A 26,575-nucleotide genomic window follows, 5' to 3' on the forward strand; every position below is an offset into this window, starting at 1 on the left:
CCGGTTGGAAAAAGTGTACCAATAAAAATAAGTTAAAACAAAGTTGTTTTATTTTATAAAAAAATATAAATAAAATATTTATTCTTCTTTTCCTTTTGATTTTATAACATTGTTAAAAAGTTATCATTTTTCTTTGTCACCCTATATAACTAGTCTCTAAAACAACAGATATCCTAGAAACTAGTTAATATAGTTTATATTTATAAACTCAAAAGTGTTCTCAGACATTTACTGTTGATTGAGATTCATGAATGTTTTTATAAAATAAAAGAAGATGAAGGAAGATTCTTTTGGCCCATCTAAATATAATATGATATGGTAGAAAGTATGTAAAGCGGATAAGCGAAAACAGACATGGTATTATTACAATTATAATACGCACGTGTAATATGTATGTAAATTCACGGTAACTTAGCACCATTATAGCAAACTTTGCCATTTATCTAAGTCTTTAGTTTTGCTGCATGTTGAACATAACCCATATCAATTTGCATAACAATTGGTTTTACATATTCATTACAGCGATCTCCATGTAATAGCATGGTTGATGTACTATCTTTACTAAGCAAATAGTTTATTTACAACATTTTTAGTGTGTCGAAATACTTGTTTTCAAATCTGGATTATCTAAAATTATGGGAGTTATTTTTCATATTGTTTTTTGACATCTCATCAAAGACGAAGAAAAATATGGAAGTCTGGGCATTTACGGGGCTGACGACCATCATAGGCTGGTTTGAGTGATCATTTTATACACGTGTAACATTCACCAATTCTACCCATTATTGACAAACAGACTTCTCAAATTTTTAGAAGTGCTATATACAATATATGAATCATATTATTTATTGATTCGGCATTAATTTTGTGGAATGACATGATTATTTTAATAAAAATTAAACACTTGAATAATCCACTTAATTGAGTTTTATTTTTATTTACGACTAGTTTCGAAAACGACAATTGTATTCATATTCTGGTACAAATTAAAACTAACGAATAAAAACATATTTAGGTGTATATATAGGTTAATAAATATAGGTAGGGGGGTTAAGGAACAACATTTTTTGTAAAGGGAAACATTGATAATGATGGTGACGTATTTTGAAACAGTATATTATTAATTATTGTTTTATCTGAATTAAAATTTTTATGTATTTCTAAATTTACTAAATTATTCCTGACTTATTTGTACCAGAAGATGAAAACAATTGTCGTTTTCGAAACTAGTCGTAAATAAAAATAAAACTCAATTAAGTGGATTATTCAAGTGTTCAATTTTTATTAAAATATATGAATCAATTTCGAATTGTTCGAAATTGATTCATATATTTTAATAAAAGAAGTTCGAAATTGGTTCATATATATAGAACTTCCTAAAACTTATAAATACGTTTTAAATTATGCTGGAGTGGATTCGAACCCAAAAATCAAGACTCCGAGTCCATGACATTAGCCACGGGACCACAACCCAAATCCAACCTATTTTAGGTCGTAAGCTCTGTAAAAGCCATGATTTCTATTTATTTTTTCATCTAAGTTGAGATATCAAGATATTTTTAGTAACCAAATATTATAATTTTCAAAAAATAATATCATGGAGTTATTAATTTTAATTAATAAGCAAATTATAAACGAAAATATTTCATTTAATTTTAATTAATAAGCAAATTATAAACGAAAATATAAACGAAATGGTACGGTGTTGTAATAATTCATTTGTTTATCTCACAATGATGAAAGAAAACACTTGTTTTTTACAAACTTGTTTTTTACTATACAGACCTGAATGATGGAAGTTTGAAACATGTAGTCTTTAATAAAACTCAAGTGGTAAAAAACAAGTGTTTTCTTTAATCATTGTAACATGTCTTACCACAAAGTTAATGCCGAAACAATAAATAAAATATTTGTTTATCTATGTTGAAATATCAGTAATATATATAAATATACATATATTATGCTATATCAAACAAGAATAAACTAATTTTATATGATATCATAAAGTTATGATAAGATTTTGGTTAAAAGTATAGTTAGCGCCTTTTGACTACGAATGAAAGATATTATTTTACTTAAATCATTTATTCTGTCTACATATTTAAACGAACCGTTTATTATTTTAATTATATGAATTCCTCATGGTTATATTAATTAGATGAATTAGTACGCACACAATTTAAGAGGAGGGTTGTGCTTTCAATCTTCATTCTGGATATCATAGTCATTAAATCTGTTTTCTCGAGCGTATTAATTTATATTACTTGTCGCAATCAAGAAAGATCTAAGAAACTCTATGGTTTATTTTAATTAAATTTCCATTCATATGTTGGGAAATTAATATTGTGTTAATATGTAATTTGGTCAACGACCTTTTTCACGGACCGTATAGAAAAAGGGTCAATTGTGAAAATATAAACAAAACAATATTATTGATGCCGCCTCAGTGTTGTTTTTCGCTTATAAACTTTACTAAATCGTTGCTCGTAGTATACGTGAATCATTTTTTATTAAACCTGTTTTGTAGGTATTTTTGAAGTATTATTTTAAATATATCATAACCCCTAGCTTACTTATATGTCTGCCTTTAAAGCGTACTCGTTACCACATTCAGCATATTTAGCTACCATGCTGGAGGTCTCAGGTTTGATTCCCGGGAGGGTAATTTTTTTTTTTACCATAATATATATTTAACATTTCTCTGGACTAGTACCTAATACGCGAGTCTAATCACTCTGTCTTCATATAATAAATAATCAAATTAACATAGCATCAATTTAATGTAGTGACCTATGCACTCTTGGGTGCGATAAGGGTCGGTAGAAGTAATTTTTTTTTAAATAAACTAAGAATTAAAAATCATATCAAGTTGTTATGATTAAATATGAAATAATGTATGAATAATGCTTTTATATTAAGAAATATCAGAGCATTCTTTTTATTTATTTTCAATAATGATTTAGATATATTTGCCCTAAAAAGTAACAAACAATTTTTTTTCCTGTTGTTACCAATTACTATATACATCGCAAAATAGAATAAAAGAGGATCTCAGGTGAGTTTAATATTACAGGTAAGTATTAAAGAGTGTGGTATTATATTATATTAAGTGGTATTGACCAAGTAACATACAATTTCAAAAAAAATCATGTCAAATACATATATAAAAAGAAAAAATTTTATTCTTAAGGTTTGTTAATAAACTGTATATATTTTGAAGTAATTCGATATATTTTTTATTTTATTTCATAATTCATACAGTTTATGGTCATTCGACCTTTACGTATAAAACATAATATACTTCTACGTAAATTTCGCCCATTGTGTGGTGAAAGGCCATTCTCATTTTTTTGCTTCATAATTGAACGCTTGATATTTATGTTTTTACGTTACAAAAACGAATTCAGAATAACTATTATGGGACAATCGAAAGATCAGACAATATTTATCGCTCATATGTTTGTGCTTATTGTGCGTGCAAACCTTCTACTGCCCACTAGAGACCTACTTTTATTGCGAAACACGTTTTGAATTAACCCGAAAACGGAACTTTTCCAATGAATCTACCAAATTTTATAGCACTATTATTAAAATTAAATGAATGGATATTCATGAGCAAACAGTATTTCGTTCAAGAGTAACAGATAACAGGATTGGAAATCCTTGTTGGACTCGTGATTGGATCGGGTCGTTCGTTAACGATCCGTTCTTAATGACCCGTTCATTTATTTTGATTTAGTGACCAAATTCCAATTTTTAGTGGATTTCCTTCACTAACGCTAACCCTTTCACGGGTTGACTGATTTGCGGATTTATTGATTTACGGATAAATTTTAGGCCGAGAAGCTGCAAAAAAGGTCTACAGGATAATACAAATATTGCGACCCTTTTACCGCCTTTATCATGCAGTGTATAACGCGTTTGGCTACCGCGATGGACTCCTCGGATTCGATTCCCAGTGGGGTCAAAATAAATAAAAGTGTTTTTATTTAATATTCTTCTGGACTATAATAAGTCATTAATTCATTTTAACATAAATTTAAATTAAACGCGAATAAGAGTAGGAAGAAGTTTTTGTAATTATTTCGTTTCTTGGTCCACAATTTATCAGTAAGTGAGAATGTTAATGGATGAGTAATCAATTATTCTATTTCTTTGTTCGATTCACTAAACCCTTGATTCAATTGATCAGGTTTTAGTGAGTAGATCTTTTAAGAACACATCCACTTTGCCAATTTACTGAATAAATGAATCTTACCACCCTAACTAAGGATATATATAGGCTGAGGATCTAATAAGAAAAAGGATGTTGATGTTTTACTTCACTGAGAAGTCATTTATATAAAGCAACTCTCGAAAGATAGATTTCAGATAAGAAAGAAGGGAAGGAAAATTAAGAGGACGCAATGTATGGAGAAACAAAAAATAAAATCATTTATTTCTTTTGCAATAAGGAAAGAAAAAAATATTAATATTTGATTATTTATTTCTACATTTTAAAACTAAATAAACTAAAAACGTCTCATTCATTTAACAGAGTAAACAATTCAGAGAATGAGTTTCACAAAAAGAGTATGAAATATTTATTTCCTAAATGTTTTTCACAAATACTTTGTGGCACATTTTATAAACTTTTTAAAACAAAACAACTTTGTTTTTAACCATTTTTTAAAAGTACTTTTTTCTCGCTAGATTTAAGGTGCTGTAACGCGTCCACTCACCTAACTATGAATATTTCAATGTTTGAGAATTAGTGCATGTTTAACCCCGATGATGACAAGGTTCTTGTTGAAATCGGTTGGAAGAAAAAGTACCAATAAAAGGTGATAAAAAATAAGGCAGTTTAATTTTATAAATATAGGTATGTACTTGATATTATTATTTTGACATATCAACATAGATGTACAAGAATTTGGTAGTCTTTGGTAGTCATACAGGGTGGAGGATATCTCTCTAGAAATACGTTGACATACTTGGAAAGAATTTCATTTTCTTAATATAGACCTTTTTTGCCAATTTCCTCTTTCAATATCGTTATTTGGGCCTGTGTCAATATCCAGAATCGTGATTTTAAGAGACAAACAGTTCAGTAACAGGCTAACGTATTTCCAAATCGCTAACAGTTTTACTTTATTAGACGGATAAGGTTTAGAGTAATGACAAAATGATCGAAACTACTTGTGCTTGAACAACTTTTACTTCAGGGTTCACTTATTTTATTTATGCGAAATATCGTCACTCGTATCATCTGATGTGCTCCAGCTAACTATTATTTAGTTTGCAGATGATTGGAAAGAAGTGACCCCATAAAAATGGCAAAATATATTACAAATACATGATTAAAAACTAATTTTATCAGGGTGATTTTTTTTTCTTTTTTTTTTTAGTGATGTTAGTATAAATTATTTTTTGACATCTCATCAAAAATAACGAAGAATATCTTATAGTATCTGTGCCTTAAAAGAACATTGACTGATATATTTGAGTATTTAATTAAGGAAGACTTTCATTAATTTTGTTTGATAAAAAACAAACTTTTCAATAGAAGTAATTCGTTTCATTTTTTTTAAGTTCATTATTAATTAATGTTTTACTTAGTATATGCCACTATTTTTTTAAAATCTACTGTGGCACGTGTTTCGATGCATTCCGCATCATTTTCAAACACCGCGATGATGCAGAATGCATCGAAACACGTGTCGAAGTCGGTTTTAAGAAATAGTGGTATATACTAAGTAAAACATTAATTAAAAATGGATAGATTTTACCACAAAGTGACTGCCGAATAAATAAATGAAATTTATTAAGTTCAATAAGACTAAACACGTAAGCTGCGCAAACCCTAACATGACATTTTAATGATCGACTAGTCCAGGGTTAATGAGGCTTCCTTAAAACCTTTTAGTTCGTGACGGACTTATTCATTCAATGAAAAAGGGTTTTTACTGCTCCAATATTTACATTGAAATCGAGTTTTAATATTCGATATTAGATTCATATAAAACTGATGAATTAAGGTAGAAATACGGTTGATTACTATGACTATTTTCTATTTATAGGATACAGATCTAGGGTGTTGGGTTTGCGTGTTCGCTTTATAAATTGAACTATTGAAATAATAAAAGCTAACCATATTTTTAGTCCGACTAATAGCGTTGCTTACGTATTGAACGCAGCAATAAATGTAAACAACCCCAAGGCTATAAATAAAGAGAATTGTAAAAGATGGAAGGATGGTCAGTCGAACAAAAAAAGTAGTAATTTCACGGAGTCCCGAACATCTAATAAGATTTAAGGCTTGTGAAGAAAAAATATAAGGTAAAGTTCTAAGACTTAAGCGGTGTTTACATTGGCGGATTTCGGTAAAATTCAGAGGTAGGCGAAAACTGAGAGTACTTATATAAAGTACCCTTGTAGAGTAGATAAAACATCTCTTCTCTTCTTTTTTTCGCATTCTTTTAATCGATATAAGAAGGATTTTTCAGTAATGTACAGACGTCGCATTGCGATTTTTTTTTCTGTCTTTTTGTATTAAGAATATTTTTTAAGTTTTCAGTTCATATTTGTGTCCAAAGATAAACTATATAATATTATACTACTACTACTACTACTACCATCACGCCGTTACCCCGCAGGGGTAGGCAGAGAGGATGGAACGCCACACTCTTCTGTCCTGACATACACTCCTAGCCTCCTTCACATCCATACATCTAGTCATACATGCCCTCCGATTACGCAGACTTTTGACACCGCCAGATTTTAGGTTCTGATTGATCTGATCGTGCCAAGTCTTTTTCGGTCGTCCACGCTCTGTTTTCCCTCTCACATTCGCAATATTATATATTTATATAAATATATATATATATATATACATATATATATATATATATATATATATATATATATATATATATATATATATATATATATATATATATATATATATATATATATATATATATATATATATATATATATATATATATATATATATATATATATATATATATATATATATATATATATATATATATATATATATATATATATATATATATATATATATATATATATATATATATATATATATATATATATATATATATATATATATATATATATATATATATATATATATATATATATATATATATATATATATATATATATATATGTATATATATACATACATATTTATATTTAAACATATGAGAATCAAACATGGTCGAGTGGCGACATCTATTGTAGAACTTGAACTTGAAAAAGACAAACAAAGAATCAACAATTTGACCCAATTTTGTCTCAAAAATAAGTTTAACGTGTTCCACCTCTAATACATTCCTTATATTTGACACTCCTTATTATTTTTCGTCTTCATTTTCTGTCATAAACTCATAAAGTTTCTATTCAAAGAAAATAAGTTGTCTCGAATACTATAGAGTATGTTCTTTTGTTGTTAAATCAACCAACGTAAACCGGCCTTTATTAAGGAAGCGAACCAATTATTTAATGGCCTGTGCTTTCAGAGACGAAAATATCTTAAGATAGTGATTGAATTTATTTCACTTATTTGCCATTCGAAATAAATGATTTACAAGGGTTGTCCTCTTATTTTATAAACTATCATCTTTCATTTAGTTTTTGGAGAATTCATGCTAGCACAACGTATTTACTTCATCGTCAATAAAAATGATTTTCATTGTAATACTGTACCTTATACGATTTAAGCTGTAATTTGATATTATCTTTATTCTTAATACACTTAAGATACTTACAGAGAAAAAGGTTATCAGTGTTCTAAAATAACCGTTATTTTCGTATACTAAGCCCGTTGTTCTAATGTTCTTTAGAGGTATTTATAGTAATTTAATTTATGTATTAATTTTTAAATCAAACGTAGATTTTTTGAGTCTACTAAGTTGTATTGTAATAACAAAAACACGTACAAAAATAATATTGTGACAATTGTTTCACCTAGTTATGGCATTTTCAAATGAATGTCAAAATTGCCATTCGTTTGAAAATGCCATAACTAGGCGAAATAATTGCTACAAAATTAATTTTTATGTGTTTTTGTTAATAAAACATACAAAAATAATATTGTGACAATTGTTTCACCTAGATATGGCATTTTCAAATGAATGTCAAAATTGTCATTCGTTTGAAAATACTATAACTAGGCGAAATAATTGCTACAAAATTAATTTTTATGTATTTTTGTTAATAAAACATTCAAAAATAATATTGTGACAATTGTTTCACCTAGTTATGGCTTTTTCAAATGAATGTCAAAATTGTCATTCGTTTGAAAATGCCAAAACTAGGCGAAGCAATTGTCAAAAAATAATTTTTTTTATGTTTTTTGTTAATATAATACAATTTGGTAGACTCAAAAAAGCTGTGTTTGATTTAAAACTTTTTACAAAAATTGTTTTTTATTGGTAAAAAATACATAAATGTAAATTTTGTTTGAAATTGACTCATTCTTTTGAAAATGCCAAAATAAGCCAAGTTTAGAAATTTTCACAAATTTTAATTTTATATGTTATACAGCAATGAAATACAACGTACATAGTAGATTAAAAAATACATTCTTTTGAGTAGTTGGGGTAAGCTCATTTTTTTCATATTTTAAATTGTTTTTCTGATAATGGGCTGCTTAAGTTAAAAAATTTTTTTCATGGAAAATTCATGTAAATTTAAATGGGAAAGACAGAAATTGTAATTATGTAAATAATCAGATTCTAATCAAACATTAAAAAATCACTAAATAGTATCCTTTGAGGATCACACTATTGAGTTCCGAATTAATTTGTTGGGGATAAATTTAAAACTAACTAACTAACTAACTAACCATCACGCCGCTTCCCCGCAGGGGTAGGCAGAGAGAATCGAACGCCACACCACTCTGTCTTTGCAAACATTCTTTGCCTCTTCTACATTCATGCATCTCCTCATACATACCCGACGATTATTACGACTCCTGACCCGGCCGCTTTCAAGTATTTGACATACCTGATTGTGCCAAGTTTTCCTCGGTCGTCCTCTGCTTCTTTTTCCAACTACATTCGCTCCATAAATTTGTTTAACCGTTCTTTCTTCGCTCATACGCTCCACATGTCCAAACCATCTCAACACACTTTTCTTAATTTTATCGATAATGCTTATCTCAGCCTTACATTTTTTCCTTATTTCATCATTCGAACATCTATCAAACATCGTTTTGCCACACATTCGTCTGAGGGATCGCATTTCGACTGCATTCAGTCTGCTTTCATCCTTCTTTTGCCAACTCCATGCTTCGCTTCCATACATAAGGGTTGGAACCAGAACTCCATTGTGTGCTGCCAGTTTAGCTTCCGCTGATAGATTTTTATTTGCTAAAACTGATTTTAGTGCACCATTCACTCTGTTCCCAGCATTCACTCTCCTTTCTATGTCTTTATCAATCTTTCCATCCCTAGAAAACATACTACCCAAATATATGAAATCATCTACCTGTTCCAAAATCAAATTTAAAATAATTATCAAAATGTGTTTACTTGTATGTGACGGTCGAAGAGTATAGAAGACAAGGGATAGCTAGGGCCATTCCAGTAAGCCAGATCACTCCAATCATAACCAGAGAACAGGTCTTAGACATCCTCGGTTTCATTGGCCAGACGATTGCTTGGTATCTGAAAGTAAAATATGAGAGTTAAAATAACACTGTGTCCGAAATAGGTAATCGAGAGTTAAACGGAGTTATGCAGAGATTCAATTAAATTAAACATAATAATCTTTTAATATATCGCTCACACCTTTCAAGAACGTCATAAATCAAAATTCGTAAATTTTCAGTTGTGCATGTTTTCGGAATACCCAGAAAATGTACTATATCCCAGCAAAAGCGGCATATTTTAAACATAATATTTACCCGCTACAGGGCAGAAAGTGTTGTTTTTGCATTTTGAAGAAAATGTATTGCTTAATTATTTTTTTTTAAATAAAATAAATATTTTTCAAATGGAGAAAAAACCTTTAGGTTTCATCTCAAAAGATCTGTTGCACAGTAAAAAGCTTAATTAGTGGCTTGATATTTATTTTTAAAACATTGCATTATATTTTTAAAGTTCAAAATCGTTCTCCTGAAAAATCAAGTTTTTTGATTTATGACGTTCTTGAAAGGAGTGAGCGATATTATTAGATTAAAACCAATATTTTTAGCTTTTCCACATTATTTTTATTTGACCAGCGTCCGGGTTTCGTCTTTACCGACATCATCAGACTGGTCATCATCATCATCATCATCATCGGACCAGTCTGATGATGTCGGTAATGACAAAACCCGGTCGCTGGTCAAATAAAAATAAAGTGGAAAAGCTAAAAATATTAGTTTTAATCTAATAATATATTAAAATCCAATTCCATCACGAAGTGTCAGTGGATAATATAAATCTATAAATAATCTTTTTTTTTTTCATTGTTTATTAAATAGTGTACCTATATAACTTGTGAACCTTAGTTGCTTGCACTCTTCATCAAGGTTTAGAATAAAGATACATAAATAAATACTCAAATAATGGTAGAATACAAATGTATTCAAATAGCCGCTATCAAACATTATGCCCGGTTTTAGAAGCCAAATGTAGCAGAACATGCGAAAAATGTTTGCAGATTCTGCATATTTCAACCACGTTTGTTTTTATCAGTCCGTGTAATATTGTATTTGATGATCTGAGGTCACAGAAAGCCCTCGTAAGTTATTATGTTCCAAGTTATGATCTATTTTTACAACTACCAATAAAAAAGTTACGGCATAAGAATGTCAAAAAGTAATATTTTTTTTTATTATGTGGCTGTCTTTTTAAATATTTATTATACATCTTCAATGGGAAAATAAGGGGAGTTCATGAATAAGTAAATTTTTTTGAGTAGCTCATGAAACAAACTGTTTGAATTTCATAATTTGCGTTTCTATAGATTATTCGTACTGTACTGAAACTAACACAAGAATGTAATTTATTTTTCTTTTTTATGTTAAAAGAGTTTTTTCCATATAAGTCTATATAATTGCTTTACTATGAGTTAAACAAATGAATGCATTTGACGGTTACAATGAATGTTTCGTTTGAAAATGCCATAACAAGCGAATAAATTGCCACAATATTTATTTTTACGTGTTTTTCATAAAATACAACATGATAGACTCAAAAAATCAGTGTTTGATTTAAAAATTAATTCATAAATGAAGTAAATAATGTTTACTTGAATCAGTCAACAAACATTCACCAGAAGAGTGTACAGTGGAACCTCGATATAAGGAATCCTAATAGATTTTGAAAACAAATCAGTAAATCTAGTGATTTTAATTTTTATCGATACTTAAAAATGTCAATAATATTTACTGTATACTTGAGGTTTTGATTATCAAATCCAAAGCACAATCTAGTAAGGTGATGGATTTCTCAACAAAGTCATTCGAACCACCCTTTTCAAAAAAAAAGCTTTTAAAAATATTTTGAACTTCGTGGGCATCTTTCATTGTCGGGTCAATAAATATGATGCATCGACTAAATACGACTGACAAAGAGAGGAAAAAGAGTTAACGATTCATATGAAGATCCATTTGTTCGTATATGATACCATTAGTTGCATCGACGTTTTTTGTACATGGCCTATTCGTTATGTAGATAGAGGTTTATTCATTCATTAAATGTTATGGCTAGTTCAAGGGTTTTCCATGAAAAAAACATAAAATAAAATAAGTTTACTTATATTTTAATTGTTAAAATCAAACACTGATTTAGAGTACAATACAATTCAATAGTCCATACAAAATCAGTGTATTATTTTAACATTTAATATGTTAATTAAAATGGAGTTCTACAAATTAAACGCCAAATCAATCAATAAAAAAATTGAGGTTTGTTAATCCAAGAATCCTCTGTATAAATTATTTATTATTTTTTTAAAAACCAACCATCTCCTGTATTCTGTATTTTAAAATAAATACCAAATCCTACCCTCAACGTTTCTCAGACTTATAAGAGCCATCAGAGGGTTCGAAGAATTTGAATATAAAACCCTTAAAAGATTTGTTTATATTCCCGAATTTTTATATATTTTTAAATTAATTTTTATTTATCTACGCCTGGAAATTAATAAGTTGATTTAATTACATATGTAGATCTTAATTATGTAGGGTATATAAGTTAATTCAATGTTTAAAAATTGCTTACTTTTTGCAGTTAAAGACTATTTTTAGGTTTTTTTAAATTTAATTTTGATATAATTCCAGGAAGATATGAAGGTTTTATGAATGATTCTGTTTATTTTATATTTGTTTTTAAAGAAACTGTTAACAAAAATGGTGGACTCTTAATATGGATGTATTTTAAATAATGAATTTGAAATTGTAAAATGTAAGTACTTACCGGTTTTATTTATTACAATAAGTAAATAAAAAAGAAATCTTCCTTTGAAATTAATCAATATGTAAGAACAATAACATAATTCCTAAGACCGCAAATATATGTTTTTACTATTCATTCGTATATGTATACTGCCATAAACCTGGTTCCAAAATAATGCGATTATTTGTTATTATATCCCAACTTAAAAGGATTATGGACTTATACTAAAAGCGATTTGATTATGCTAGAATTATGTTTTAATTTAATATTGTAATATTTAATGGAAAATTTATTTATTTATTTTTCAAAACATATTTCATACATAAGTCATATTATATGTATATATAATATTCCCGATGAGTAATTTCTATTTCTCATTTTGGAACATGGGATTGAGGTAAACACGATTGGAACACAAATAATATTTGTTTTTTAAATAACCAAAACTAATACATGGCAAAATATAAAAACAATAAACAGGTATAATAATTAGGCATAAGAAGCATATTTAAAAAAAATAAATGAGAAAAACATAAAGTAAGAAGCATATTTAAAATAAACAAATGAGAAAATATCAATAATAAGAAAATATAACACATGAGAAAATTTAAATAAACATAAGGTTAAAACAAAATAAGAACATATGACTAAACACTACATGTATATCTTTCCATAAAGTATTTTTTTCAGGTCATTTATTTTTGATCCCCGAATGTGTTCTATTTTATATGTCAGGCAGTTTGGTTAATTTGGGTATAGGCAATATTTTAAGGACCTTACTCCAAATATAGTAGTGTTTATCAGCTCCACATGTATTTTGTTATGTCCTCGTGTATTATAATTATGAATTTTCGGGTACGTTATGGGTGGGTAAATATATTTCCCCTATTTCCGTTACAAAATTTACTGTCGCGTAAAGGATATTATTTATTTACCTAGACGAGATACTTTATCGTCTTTCTTTCAGTCAATATCTATAAAAAAATACAAAAACAAAAAATTTAATATCCCACTTTTGTAATTTTAAAGAAAATTGGATGCTTTGAACTTTTATTTCACCTAGATTTTATTTGTTTATGAATTTTTTCAAAAGATATTTTGCAATCTGTTCAGACCTGGTTAAGCAACACATCTTTTAACCCTTATCCACACCCAATGGTGCATAGGGCACTGCATCGTATTGAAGGCAAGGTGATCGCTCCGTTTCAGGGAAGAGTCCAAGGTGTAAAAGTCTAGAGTGTAAAATCACTAATAATTTTAAAACCCGCTGGAAATTGAACCCGGGACCTCCAGAACGGTAGCCGAGCATGCTGACCATTACACTACGGAGGCGGAGGCGGATGTTCTAAGTGGGTGTTGACAAAGAGTATAGAATGCCACACTCCTCTGTCCCAACATACACTTCTGGCTTCTTCTATATCCATATATGAGATGTATCATCTACAAGTATTCACACATGAGCTTTGGTTATATAAACATTTGATACGACCAGATTTTAGGTTTTGATTGATTTGATTTTCTTTCGGTTGTCATTTTGTTCATTTGCCAAAAATACTATTTTAGTTATTCTTTCGTCATTCATTCGCTCCACACCTTTTAAGAATCTTTCCTAATCTTTTTGATAATCTCTAAATACACCATATGATTCATTTACTTTACACGTATGTTACTTAGTCTGAAATAATAAATCCTTAAAAAAAATAACAATGAAAAATCTAAAATATTTAGGTAGGTATCTGTATAACTAGAGGATAAGCTTAAGTAGTAGGCTACCGATATTTCTGTCATAAAAATACCAATTTCAATGAAATGGTATCACGAAGACCTTACAAAATTTTTCTTCCTGAATTCTTGTATAAAAGCCTTTAAAATAACAAAGAGCTTTCGAGAGCTTACTTTGAATTCTTGGTGTGCGAATTTTATCATTATTTCAATTGAAAATCCTGAATGTTTATAGGTCTTATGTCGCTGGTAAATTTCAATCTTAGGTATTTTAAATATTCGTCTTTTTAAATTAAATATTTTTGTACAAAATGAATTGTGTGGAATAATTGCGTTTTTTTTTCAGGAAAGTGAATTGCAATATAGTCATGAAATTATTAGATTTTACTATAATCCTTTTACTTCGTAATAAAATACTATTTGAAAATGCGATTACTCTGACGTTTGAATGCTGAAATAAGGACATAATGCATTTAAAAGCACCATTGATTAAATTAAGAAAGGTGTGTTGAGATGGCTTGGACATGTAGATCGAATGGGAGAGGTAAGAACTGTAAATCAAATTTATGAGGAGTAAGTACTTGGAAATATATACATCATTGGGTATGTACAAAGAGATGCATGAATGTGGAAGAAGCCCCACACATTCAATTTAACTTACTACTACTACTACCATCACGCCGTTTCCCCGCAGAGGTAGGCAGAGAGGATGGAACGCCACACTCTTCTGTCCTGACATACACTCCTCGCCTCCTTCACATCCATACATCTAGTCATACATGCCCTCCGATTACGCAGACTTTTGACACCGCCAGATTTTAGGTTCTGATTGATCTGATCGTGCCAAGTCTTTTTCGGTCGTCCACGTTCTGTTTTCCCTCTCACAGGGACTTTTCAGTCATTTTCTCGCTATCCATTCGCTCCACATGTCCATACCACCGCAAAGAGCTCTTCCTAATCTTTTCAATTATTCCTCGTTCAGCCTTACATTCCTTTCTTTCAATTTAACTTCGTTATTTTTATTTATTGTTCTCATTTAAATTCATTATTTTTACAACATTTTGAGTGTGTCCAAATACTTTTTCAGAAAATCTGGATTATTTCCAATTACAGGAGTTATTTTCACATTATTTATTTGACATCTCATCAAGGATTTCTAAATTGGTTCATATCTGTAGAGCTTCCAAGAATTTGAGTAGTGTGGTTGTCAATAATGGGTAGAATTGGTGAATGTTACACGTGTGTAAAGTGATCACTTAAACCAGCCTATGACGGTCGTCAGGCTCGTAAATGCCCAGACTTCCATATTCTTCTTCATCTTTTATTATTTTTTATTTTTATTTTTATTTTATTGGAAGGAAAAACAACAATAACAATATATGATAAATCAGAATACAAAAAAAAAACATGAGTACCAATTACAGTTCTTCACACCTATGCATAAGAAAAGTCTATATATAAGAAGAGACATGAGACAAGGATGGGATAAAGTCTTGATGTCATGAGACAAGGATGGGATATGGTCTTTGATGAGATGTCAAAAAAAAATATCATTATTTTTATTTTATATTATATTTTATATAATGTATATGCCATTTAAACCTTAGTGCCTTAAACACTCAACCTAAATATTTATAAAAAGATTCTGAATAAATCTTTATTGAACATCAAAAACAATAATCTTAGTCGAAAAAGTATCACATGAGTAAAAAAGTGCATGTATTGTTTGAGAAACGAAATATCCTTTTTTGCCTTGTTTTTTTTGGGTTGAAGCGACAGGTAAATTTATTAAATTAAATTTAAGTGTTATTTGATATTTAATCAATTTTGTACTTGACAAATAGTATGACAATAAAACAAAAACAACTAAGCTATGTGCCTGCCTCTCTACCAAGTAAACCACTACTCATAAAGTAATCAATAAATTACCTTCTGTCGTATGTGACTAGTGGATAAAAAGTAACTACATTGCCAATAAATAGGGTGAACATTTAAAAAAGACAGTTATTTAAAAATTGAAAAAAAAACCGTCTAGACAAACGATCAAATTCTATAAAATCTGAAATTGGTAGATCATATGGGAAATTGAAGGTACACATAGACATCCAATTAGCAGCAATTGTAAATGCTATTTTATAGAGAAAAAAACAGCTAAAATAAAAAAGACGTATATTTGTTTCTGAATAGGACAATTGTTTGTTGTTAAAATATGACGAAATGCTTACAATATTTATGAATATATCTGATATCAAAGGTCAAATAAATGATTAACAAACTGAAGTGAAAATAAGTATGATCATTAAAATCTAAAAATGTATCTGTAAAAAAACTAGTTGATATGTCTAGTATAACGAAACTGAATCGGAAAATGTAACTATTATGGCGATGCGACGTTATGTAAAAAACAATGTACAAAAATAACTATTTTTACTGTCGCATATTTGGGACCGTATGAAAATAAAAGTAAAATTTAAATTCAGTTACTCAAAATTAAAAGCATGTAGGTATGAGTTTTTTTTATAATGAAATAAGAATTCTGGCACAATCCTATATTAAAATAGGAAAAGTTGACAAATTTATTTTAAAACCTACTTTAGAATGCTCAAAATAAAAGAAATGAGTTGAAGTGTAAATTTACTTAGTTTTCGCAAATATTTTATGAAAAAGTAAAAAAAAGTAGAATACAAAAAATAATTATAATGAGACATGAAGACGACTTCGGCTGACTCAAAGAATAATATTGAAGTCACACATTTTATATTAAATCATTTTCACAGAAAATATTATACTTTTAGAAAAACAACTATTGAGAAAAATACAATTGTAGACAACAATAAATTAACCAACAAAAAATTTTGTTTCGATATAATTAAAACAGAATATCGATTTTACACGAAATTGAAAGAAATGCGTTTTTGTGTTTGCGGTTATTATCGTTAATTTCAGATGAAATTCTATGAGATTAGTCAAACATAAAAAAGTTATATTAATTTTGAAAAATAATGTAGTTGAATTCTTTCGGAGATATGTATTAATCACTAAACGGTGAAATGAACATGTATGAAAATTATTGAGCACTATATGTAAATATATGTAGAATATGAATATACAAGAAATGTCAGTAGAAAATGTCAGTTATGATAGATACCTTTCGTGTTCTAACTTGAGCGGAATCATACCTAAAAACATATTTTTTGCTTAATTTAACCAACTTTTTTTTTCAAAATTATTTCCTCATTTTAACGCTTCTGAACTAATATTTTATTTATTGTTTCGGCATTCACTTTGTGGTATGACCATGATATAATTGTAATAGAAAAACTCTTGTTTTTTACCACTTGAGTTATATTCTATTTTTTTTAATGACTAGTTTCGGAAGCTATGCTTCTGTCTTCAGGTCTAAATATAAACTGATAAAAGTTTATATTTAGACCTGAAAATTCCGAAACTAGTCGTTATAATAAAAAAATATAGAACTAAAGAGTTAAAAAACAACTGTTTTTCATTTACAAATAAATATTTAGAAGCCGTAACTTAATCACATATATCTAATATGTTACTCTTGTATTCAACATAAAAGGAATTATTAATTACAGCGGTTCTCAAAGTGTGCTTTGCAGAGCCTCAAGGCCCCTGCGAGGGCTCTGCCACAACAAACAGCATAATAAATCTACAATAATGTTAAAAAATAAGCACCTTCATATCTCTCATTCAATGGAGACAATTTCATCTATCCTACTATGGAATTTAAACATTGTTATTTTGTGTATTATGCATATTATTGTGTGCTGTATTGTATTTTTTAAGGTCAGAAGTAATGTTAGTGTTTACCCTTTTTAAATGTTTTTTTTTCAAATAGTTCGTTATTTGATTCAACATCGATTAAGCAAGATTCGTCAATATCTAATTCAAATCCTTCCCACTCATTTCAACTCAATTTAATTACGAATAAACATACTAAGGGAGGAGGTTTGACGGACAGTTAGGATTCTAATGATAAATAGTAATGTCTCAGACGTTTCTTAAAAGTTATTTGATAAGTTTTCTAGGCCGTTATTGTTTCTTCCGGCGACGTGTTCAAAAACTGAAGAGAAGGAGGGAGATAGATTATAATTATACTGGTTTTATCTTCTTCTTCTTTTTTAGCCTCCTGTCCTTCAGTGATGGATATAGGCCTCTTGCGTATCCTTCTATTTTCTTTGCTCTATTGCTGTTTGCAGCTAGTTTCTACAACTATAGCGGCAATGTTGTCGGAGCATCTTTTTTGAGGTCTTCTAACGCCACTTTTAGCCCCCCAGGTCTACAACTCAAAATTTAAGGTCTTGTCTTACAACTTGTCCTGCCAATTGCCACTTGAGTCTTGCGACTCCTTTTTTTGTTGTAATTTCGTATAAAGTTTTGTAAAATCTTTTGTTTATTATTAGTAATGTCACAAATTAATATGTTATATGATCACATTCGGGCTCAATCAAAGATATTACTCTTTTAAGCATCTATTTTAAAAGGTTTTGGTACGTGGACGCCATTTTTTCGTCTCGAAACCATACCTAAATTATGGAGAAAATGAGTTTTTCCACCTTAGTGCAATCAATTTTGGAGAGCCGATTCTTACAGATTACCGATAGATTTTCAATTAGGTTTATGTCTGACAAAATTCTTGACCAGTCTAATATAGTTCATAGTTTTGGTGTGAAAAATTTCATTATTTTTTTTTGGATTTGTGTCAGGGGGTTAAATCCTGCTAAAATATTCCATACCTTCGTTTTTGTATCTCTGGTAGTATCTTTTCCAGTAGAATTGGGTGATACTTCTCGCTAATCATCATCTCAGTCGCTGAAAGAAGCAGCCCATGTCCACTATACGAGGAACACTCCCAAATATATTTTTTACAGGGTGTTGAAAATACGAAAAAAAAGTTTTGTTTCAATTGATCAATTCAATACTGTATCTCTGGGGCTAACCAAGCATGGATATTTCTATGGGTCGCCGTATGTAATTGAGCTTCATTCAAAATTCATAATGATTAAAGAGCCAAGTTTTACTCGTTTTATGGCTCTAGGAAATATCAAGAGTTTAAAAAAGTTTGAGAACCGCTTCTCTATTGAACATTATATTATTTTATTTTAATTTCTTCTTACTTGGTATAAATATGTTTATTTTTCTAAATACTTTTTATGGATGCATCGTTGGTTGTAGGAAACCAAAAGTCACTGGACTGATTCTAGTAAAATCTTTACGATATTTTAGACGTGCTATTAAATGTTCATCTTTATTTGTTATCTCTCTTCATTGTTGAAATTAAACAACTTTTTATCTGTGAAAGAATATCTTCCGGCTGGTGCTTTTATAGTTGGTTAGTTTAACCCCAAGATTTGTTTGTACCCAAAAGTTTTAATGAAAACTTAAATTTAATTCACCATCGGGATTTGAACAGTGGAGAAGAGTGAAATATGGCCTGAGGAGTTTAATTTAGAGACCTAAAAAAGGTTCTGTCTGTTTTCGTGTCCGCAGCAATAAATGAACTAAACAAATAAAGAAGAATTTTTAAAAGCGGGTCATTTGGAGAGAAATGAAATGTAAATAGCTTGGTTTTATCTGAAAATAGATTAGCGTACTTAGAAAAAAAACAGAATTATATATTATACAGTTTCTAAATACTTCGAAAATCTGGATTTTTCTTGACTCAGGAGTTATTTTTACATTTTTTACATCTTGGCATAGATAAAGAAGATTATAAGTCTGTATATACACAGGGCTTACGACCGTCATAGGCTGGTTAAGTGGTCACTTTACACTCGGTGAACATATATCACTATTTTGCCAACACAACAAGAAAAATTGAAACTCCTAGATAAATCATTAATCTCACGAGACATTGCATGTGAGTTCACAACAGCCAACATTATTACAATAAGAAAACTTTTATTGAGCAGAGATCCTTTTAATGGAATGAATGCAAGATCCGAACCCCGGATTATTTTTACAAACTAGGCAACGCCTGACAACATGATTTTCAATTGATCCTAGTTAACAAAATAATCGTAATAGATTTATATTATCCACTGACACTTCGTGATGGAATTGCATTTTTAATTTATTATTAGATTAAAACCAATATTTTTAGCTTTTCCACTTTTTTATTTGACCAGCGACCGGGTTTCGTCGTTACCGACATCGACGTTACCGACCAGTCTGATGATGTCGGTAACGACGAAACCCGGTCGCTGGTCAAATAAAAAAGTGGAAAAGCTAAAAATATTGGTTTTAATCTAATAATAAATTAAAAATAATCGTAATTCCAAATCGATTCTAATAATCCTAAATCCAATGTTAAGAACGTACAAGATGTTTAATAAAAATAATTACAATGAATTTGTCAATCACCTAATAGAAAATAATCACTCATTTGATAAAAATAAAGATCTAAATATATTACACACATGCAATTGAGGACTTAAATAAGATTGCTTAGAAATATTGGAAATTAAAAAACCAATTAATTATAATTTACAAAAAGTAAATACACAAGAGCATGGTTTTTCTAAAAGTCCGTTATTAAATATGTTTCCAATAAGTCATCATCTCTCATCTCTTTTGACTGTGACTGCCAATTAATACAAAAAAATAAAGCCACTTGAGATCTACCCTAGCTCATTTGCCTAACCTTCAAAATAATTTGAATATTGTTAAGTAGATAGTGTCAGTTTGTTTAAGTGTAAGTTATAAAAAAATATTTAAAGCGATTTTAAAACAAAGTTGCATTTTAAATATAAAATGGAAAATCACACGGCTTCAAATATAAATTATTAACAATTCTGTTTTTTTTTTAATAATTTGAGTATTGTTAAGTAGATAGTGTCAGTTTGTTTAAGTGTAAGTTATAATAAAATATTTAAAACGATTTGAAAACAAAGTTGCATTTTAAATATAAAATGGAAAATCACAAAGTTAGGGCTTCAAATATAAATTATTAACAATTCTGGGTTTTTTTAATAATTTGAATATTGTCAAGTAGATAGTGTCAGTTTGTTTAAGTGTAAGTTATAATAAGTTATTTAAAGTGATTTTAAAACAAAGTTAAATTTTAAATATAAAATGGAAAATCACAAAGTTAGGGCTTCAAATATAAATTATTAACAATTCTGTTTTTTTTTAATAATTTGAGTATTGTTAAGTAGATAGTGTCAGTTTGTTTAAGTGTGGTTTTAATAAAATATTTAAAACGATTTGAAAACAAAGTTGCATTTTAAATATAAAATGGAAAATCACAAAGTTAGGGCTTCAAATATAAATTATTAACAATTCTGGGTTTTTTTTTTAATAATTTGAATATTGTCAAGTAGATAGTGTCAGTTTGTTTAAGTGTAAGTTATAATAAGTTATTTAAAGTGATTTTAAAACAAAGTTAAATTTTAAATATAAAATGGAAAATCACAAAGTTAGGGCTTCAAATATAAATTATTAACAATTCTGTTTTTTTTTAATAATTTGAATATTGTCAAGTAGATAATGTCAGTTTGTTTAAGTGTTAGTTATAATAAAATGTTTAAAGCGATTTTAAAACAAATTTGCATTTTAAATTTAAAATGGAAAATCACAAAGTTAGGGCTTCAAATATAAATTATAAACAATTCTGGGTTTTTTATGCAGCTTATAATTTGGCCAGTTACTTTTATTCACAACATTTTGAGTATGTTCAAATACTTGTACAAAAATCTGGGCTTTGGTCATTTATATGTTTATTCTCATTGTCATTCAAACATTTATACGTTGTCAATAACAATGCCCTAAATAAGGTAAATCCGTAAACGACTTTTTCCGTTAGTCGTTTTCCCTAATTGGAGCTTGCTTTTTGTCGGCATCCAAATTGTGAACAATTTATCAATGTTTAATGACACTGCTGTTTTCTTTATAAGTGTTATATCGCGAGTGTAAACTGATTTGAAAGTTTAAATACCATGTTTCCCCATTCAGGAAAAACATCCATATGTGGCTCGCAAGCGAAAATTTACGCTGATTTACATACTTGTGAATTTGTATGGCTTCGACCGTGATTTGAAATATTGTATTATTTTATAGAAATATTCAGTATACAGTACACAACGGAGTCCTGGTTCCAACCCTTATGTATGGAAGCGAAGCATGCAGTTAACAAAAAAAGGATGAAAGTAGACTGAATGCAGTCGATATGCAATATCTCAGACGATCGTGTGGCAAAACGATGTTTGATAGATGTTCGAATGATGAAATAAGGAAATAATGCAAGGCTGAGATAAGCATTATCGATATAATTAATAAAGGGGTGTTAAGATGGTTTTGACATGTAGAACGTATGAGTGAGGAAAGAACGGTAAAACACATTTATGAGGCGAATGAAGTTGGAAAAAAATGCAGAGGAAGACTGAGAAAAACTTGGCACAATCAGGTGTGTCAAATCCTTGAAAGCGGCCGGGTCAAGAGTCGTAATAATCGTGGGGAATGTATGTATCAGATTGTTTTTTTGTCTTCAAAAATATTACCAAGTTAGGTTCGAAATCTTACAAGTTCCGTGTTTGAACTTTTAACAGAGAAAAAAACACAAACAAATATACAAACGCGAGTATAAAAGACCATAAAACTGATGTTAAAATACATATTCCGGATCGATGGTACATTTAATGAATACTCTTGAGACCTTAGGAAAACTCAGAGAACTTTTTATAAAGCAGACATATAGGAAATGTTTGAACATGATTAGGGTCAGGATTTCAATATCAAGTAACAGCCCGTGTTTGGAAAAAATGTGATGACCATAAAAAACCATAAATTTATTTTATTCGTATGATTAATTGACGTATGCCAGCAATGAATTAGTTATATATTATGATGCATGATACAATGATTAAAGAAAACACTTGTTTTTTACCACTTGAGTTTTATTATAGACTACATGTTTCAGAAGTTAAACTTCCATCATTCAGGTCTGTATTATAACTAAAATATAAAATATAATATAAATATAATATTTTTAGAACAATTTTATATTTTATATTTTAGTTATTATACAGACCTGAATGATGGAAGTTTAATTTCTGAAACATGTAGTGTATAATAAAACTCAAGTGGTAAAAAAACAAGTGTTTTCTTTAATCATTGTAACATGTCTTACCACAAAGTTAATGCCGAAACAATAAATAAAATATGATGCATGATCATTTTTAAAAAGCATTTTAAAAAAATGTTTCAAAAATATTATTATAAAATAAATTATTTAATAACTATATAATGCTCATAATACTATTATATAAAATGCTTTATAATGTTTAGCATGAAGCCGGACAATGACATGTTTACTGGTTTAATTTTTTTTTCAAAGCTACTTTATAAAATAAATAATTTAAAAATGATTACCCATAGAGCACTTGTGCACTACACGGAATTCTACCGTCCGGTAGTTTTTTTTCATATTATTTCTGAAATCTCATCGAAGATGAAGAAGAATTGGAAGTTTAGGCATTTACGGAGCTGACGACCGTCATAGGCTCTTTTAAATTACCGCTTTACACACGTGTAACATTCACCAATTGTACTAATTATTGTCAACCACACTACTAAAATTCTTAGAAGTTCTATATAAATATATGAACCAATTTTGAAACATTGTTCTTGGATCTCTAGAACTTCACTAGATACACCTATTGGTGAGATGAAAAGAAGCTTTTTACTAAGCAGATTATTAATATGTGAGGTCCGAATGCTGGATTATAATCACGTACATGAGAATCGCCAGATAATATTATTTTCATTTTTAGATATAATTTGACCAGTTAATTTTATTACAACATTTCAAGTGTGTCCTAATATTTATTCACAAATCTGGATTATCTTCAATTATTGGATTTATTTTTCTAATATTTTTTTTGACATCTCATCAAAGATGAAGAAGAGTTATAATCCAGGATTTGGACCTCACATACTAATGAAAGAATTTCTGCTCAGTAAAAAGCTTCTTTTCATCTCACCAATACATGTTTCTAGTTCTAGTGACCAGCCTATGACGGTCGTCTTCAACATTTTGAGTGTGTCCAAATATTTGTTCACAAATCTGGATTATCTTCGATTTTCGGAGTTATGTTCAAATAACTCCTATAATTGGATATATATCCAATATATATCCAAAAAGTATTTGGACACACAAAAAAAGTTTTTTTTTTAAAAATAAAAGCGACTACGATAGTTAAGCGTGATCGAATATACGCGTACCGAACTGATCACGAACCGATCAAGCGCACCAATCCGAAGAAAGACGGCCAAAAGCACAAGCCAATCCAAGCCAATCATCCGTTTTATCATGGTAACCTGACTGCCGGACAGTAAAATTCCGTGTAGTGCACAAGCGCCCAGATCCAGTTTTTTTTCCGCAGAAAATCACTTTCGGTCGGCGAAAAAGTATGAAAACTCACCTGTCGAATGAAATTCCAGTCAGTGTGAAGACACTAGCCGCAACAGTAACGTTCGCTATGAAGTTGCTCAGTTTGCAGTAACGTATCCCGAATATCCAATCACTGAAAAAATGAAAAATCATTTTATATCATTTTTGTTAAAATCATTTTTAAAATCATCAAAGATGAAGAAAAATATGGAAGTCTGGGCATTTACGGGGCTGACGACCGTCATAGGCTGGTTTAAGTGATCACTTTACACACGTGTAACATTTACCAATTCTACCCATTATTGACAACCACACTACTCAAATTCTCGGAAGTTCTATATATATATGTAGCAATTTTGAAACATTGTTCATGAATCACTAGAACTTCACTAGAGACATCTATTGGCGAGATAAAAGAAGCTTTTTACTGAGCAGACACTCTTTTATTAGTTTTATTGTTTTTATTTGTATGTTTTTTTTAACGGTGTAAATGCATATTTATTTATAATTGGAGATAATCCAGATTTGTGAACAAGTATTTGGACACACTCAAAATGTTGTAAATCATGTAAGCACATTTAATTTATACATGAATTATGAATCTCATGAATTCTTTTAACCCTTTAAATTGAAATAATATGGAAATCTGGATATTTACCAGACTTACTACCTGTCGAGGCTAGTGATCATTTCACACATATGTTACATTCACCATTCTACCCATGATTATCAAATTTTGGAAGTCATTCTTTTATGATCCATCGCATGACGTTCCGTGATTTAGTTAGATTTCAACATTGGTTTGATTTAGAAAGCTTTTATTTAGAAGAGACCTTTTTTATTTGTAATACTTGTATTATTTTTTCCGCCTCCGTAGTGTAATGGTCAGCACGCTCGGCTACCGTTCTGTAGGTCCCGGGTTCGATTCCCAAGGGGGTAAAATAAATATAAGTGATTTTTTCTCTGTTATATTTATTCAATATTACCCTGGACTGGTACCTGAAGCGGAGGGCTGATCACCTTTCCTTCATGCGTAAACGATCAAGATAACACTGCGTTTATATGACGCAGTGCCCTATGCACCATTGGGGTGCGGATAAGGGTTTATTAAATTAATACTTGTATACCTCATATAAACTAACAAACTAACCATCACGTCACTTCCCCAAAGGAGTAGGCAGAGAGAATAGAATGCCACACCAATCTGTAATGCATATTCATATACATACATACACGCCGATTATTTCGACTGTATCCTGGCCACTTTCAAGTACTTGAACGTTCATCTCAAATAATTTTATAAAATATAAATAAATATGCATTTACACCGTTAAAAAAAAACTTGTAAATAATTTTTCAACCCATTTTCCGGATGAATAATTTTTTATCACGCGCTGCAGCAAATTTATCAGGTAAAAAACTCTATCCATATTGAACTTTTCCCAGAAATACATGGCTTTAGCCTTGGTAAATATTTATTTGCGTTGGCATTTAAAAATAAATACGAGTATAGATAGCTACGGATGATCATGAAAAAAAATTATATTTTGGAGCGATACAAAGGCTTTCCACGGTTTTCTTAGAAATCGGATTAATATTTTATTTGCAAATATTATTTGATTATTACATTAAAAATAATTCAACTTCAAACTTCAAACCCCTTATCCGCACCCCTATGGTGCATAGGGCACTGCATCATATAAACGCAGTGTTATCTTGATCTTTAACTCATGAAGGAAAGGTGATCAGCCCTCCGCTTCAGGTACCAGTCCAGGGTAATATTCAATAAATATTAGAGTGAAAAAATCGAAAAAAGATATTAATTTGACTTTCCCCCCTGGGAATCGAACCCGGGACCTCCAGAACGGTAGCTGAGTGTGCTGACCATTATATTATGGAGGAGGACTTAAGGCGGAAAAAAAATAGAAAAATAATACACAATAGTACATTTTCCTTTTTTGTGCGTAAACTTTTTTTTTTGCTTTTTTTTACACTTTTTTTTCTTTAATTGATTTGGCAGTCACTTTGTGGAAGTATTTTTTTAAAT

The 26,575-nt window shown here is 29.5% G+C and overlaps 1 protein-coding gene across 1 annotated transcript in view; it reads right to left on the bottom strand.

Moving 5' to 3' along the window:
• The window catches only part of LOC148301521 (tachykinin-like peptides receptor 86C), a 123,354-nt gene that overhangs the window by 60,931 nt on the left and 35,848 nt on the right, over positions 1 to 26,575 (bottom strand). The window contains exons 3-4 of the mRNA XM_088273138.1: positions 24,560 to 24,661; positions 9,543 to 9,677 (exon numbers count right to left, since the gene is read on the bottom strand). Of these exons, the coding sequence (XP_088129264.1) occupies positions 9,543 to 9,677; positions 24,560 to 24,661 (237 nt within the window). The remainder of the gene's footprint in view (positions 1 to 9,542; positions 9,678 to 24,559; positions 24,662 to 26,575) is intronic.

This window comes from Brachycentrus maculatus, unplaced genomic scaffold (assembly GCF_059751285.1).
Source record: "Brachycentrus maculatus isolate JH-2025_06_01 unplaced genomic scaffold, ASM5975128v1 h1tg000553l, whole genome shotgun sequence".
NCBI lineage: Eukaryota > Metazoa > Arthropoda > Insecta > Trichoptera > Brachycentridae > Brachycentrus > Brachycentrus maculatus.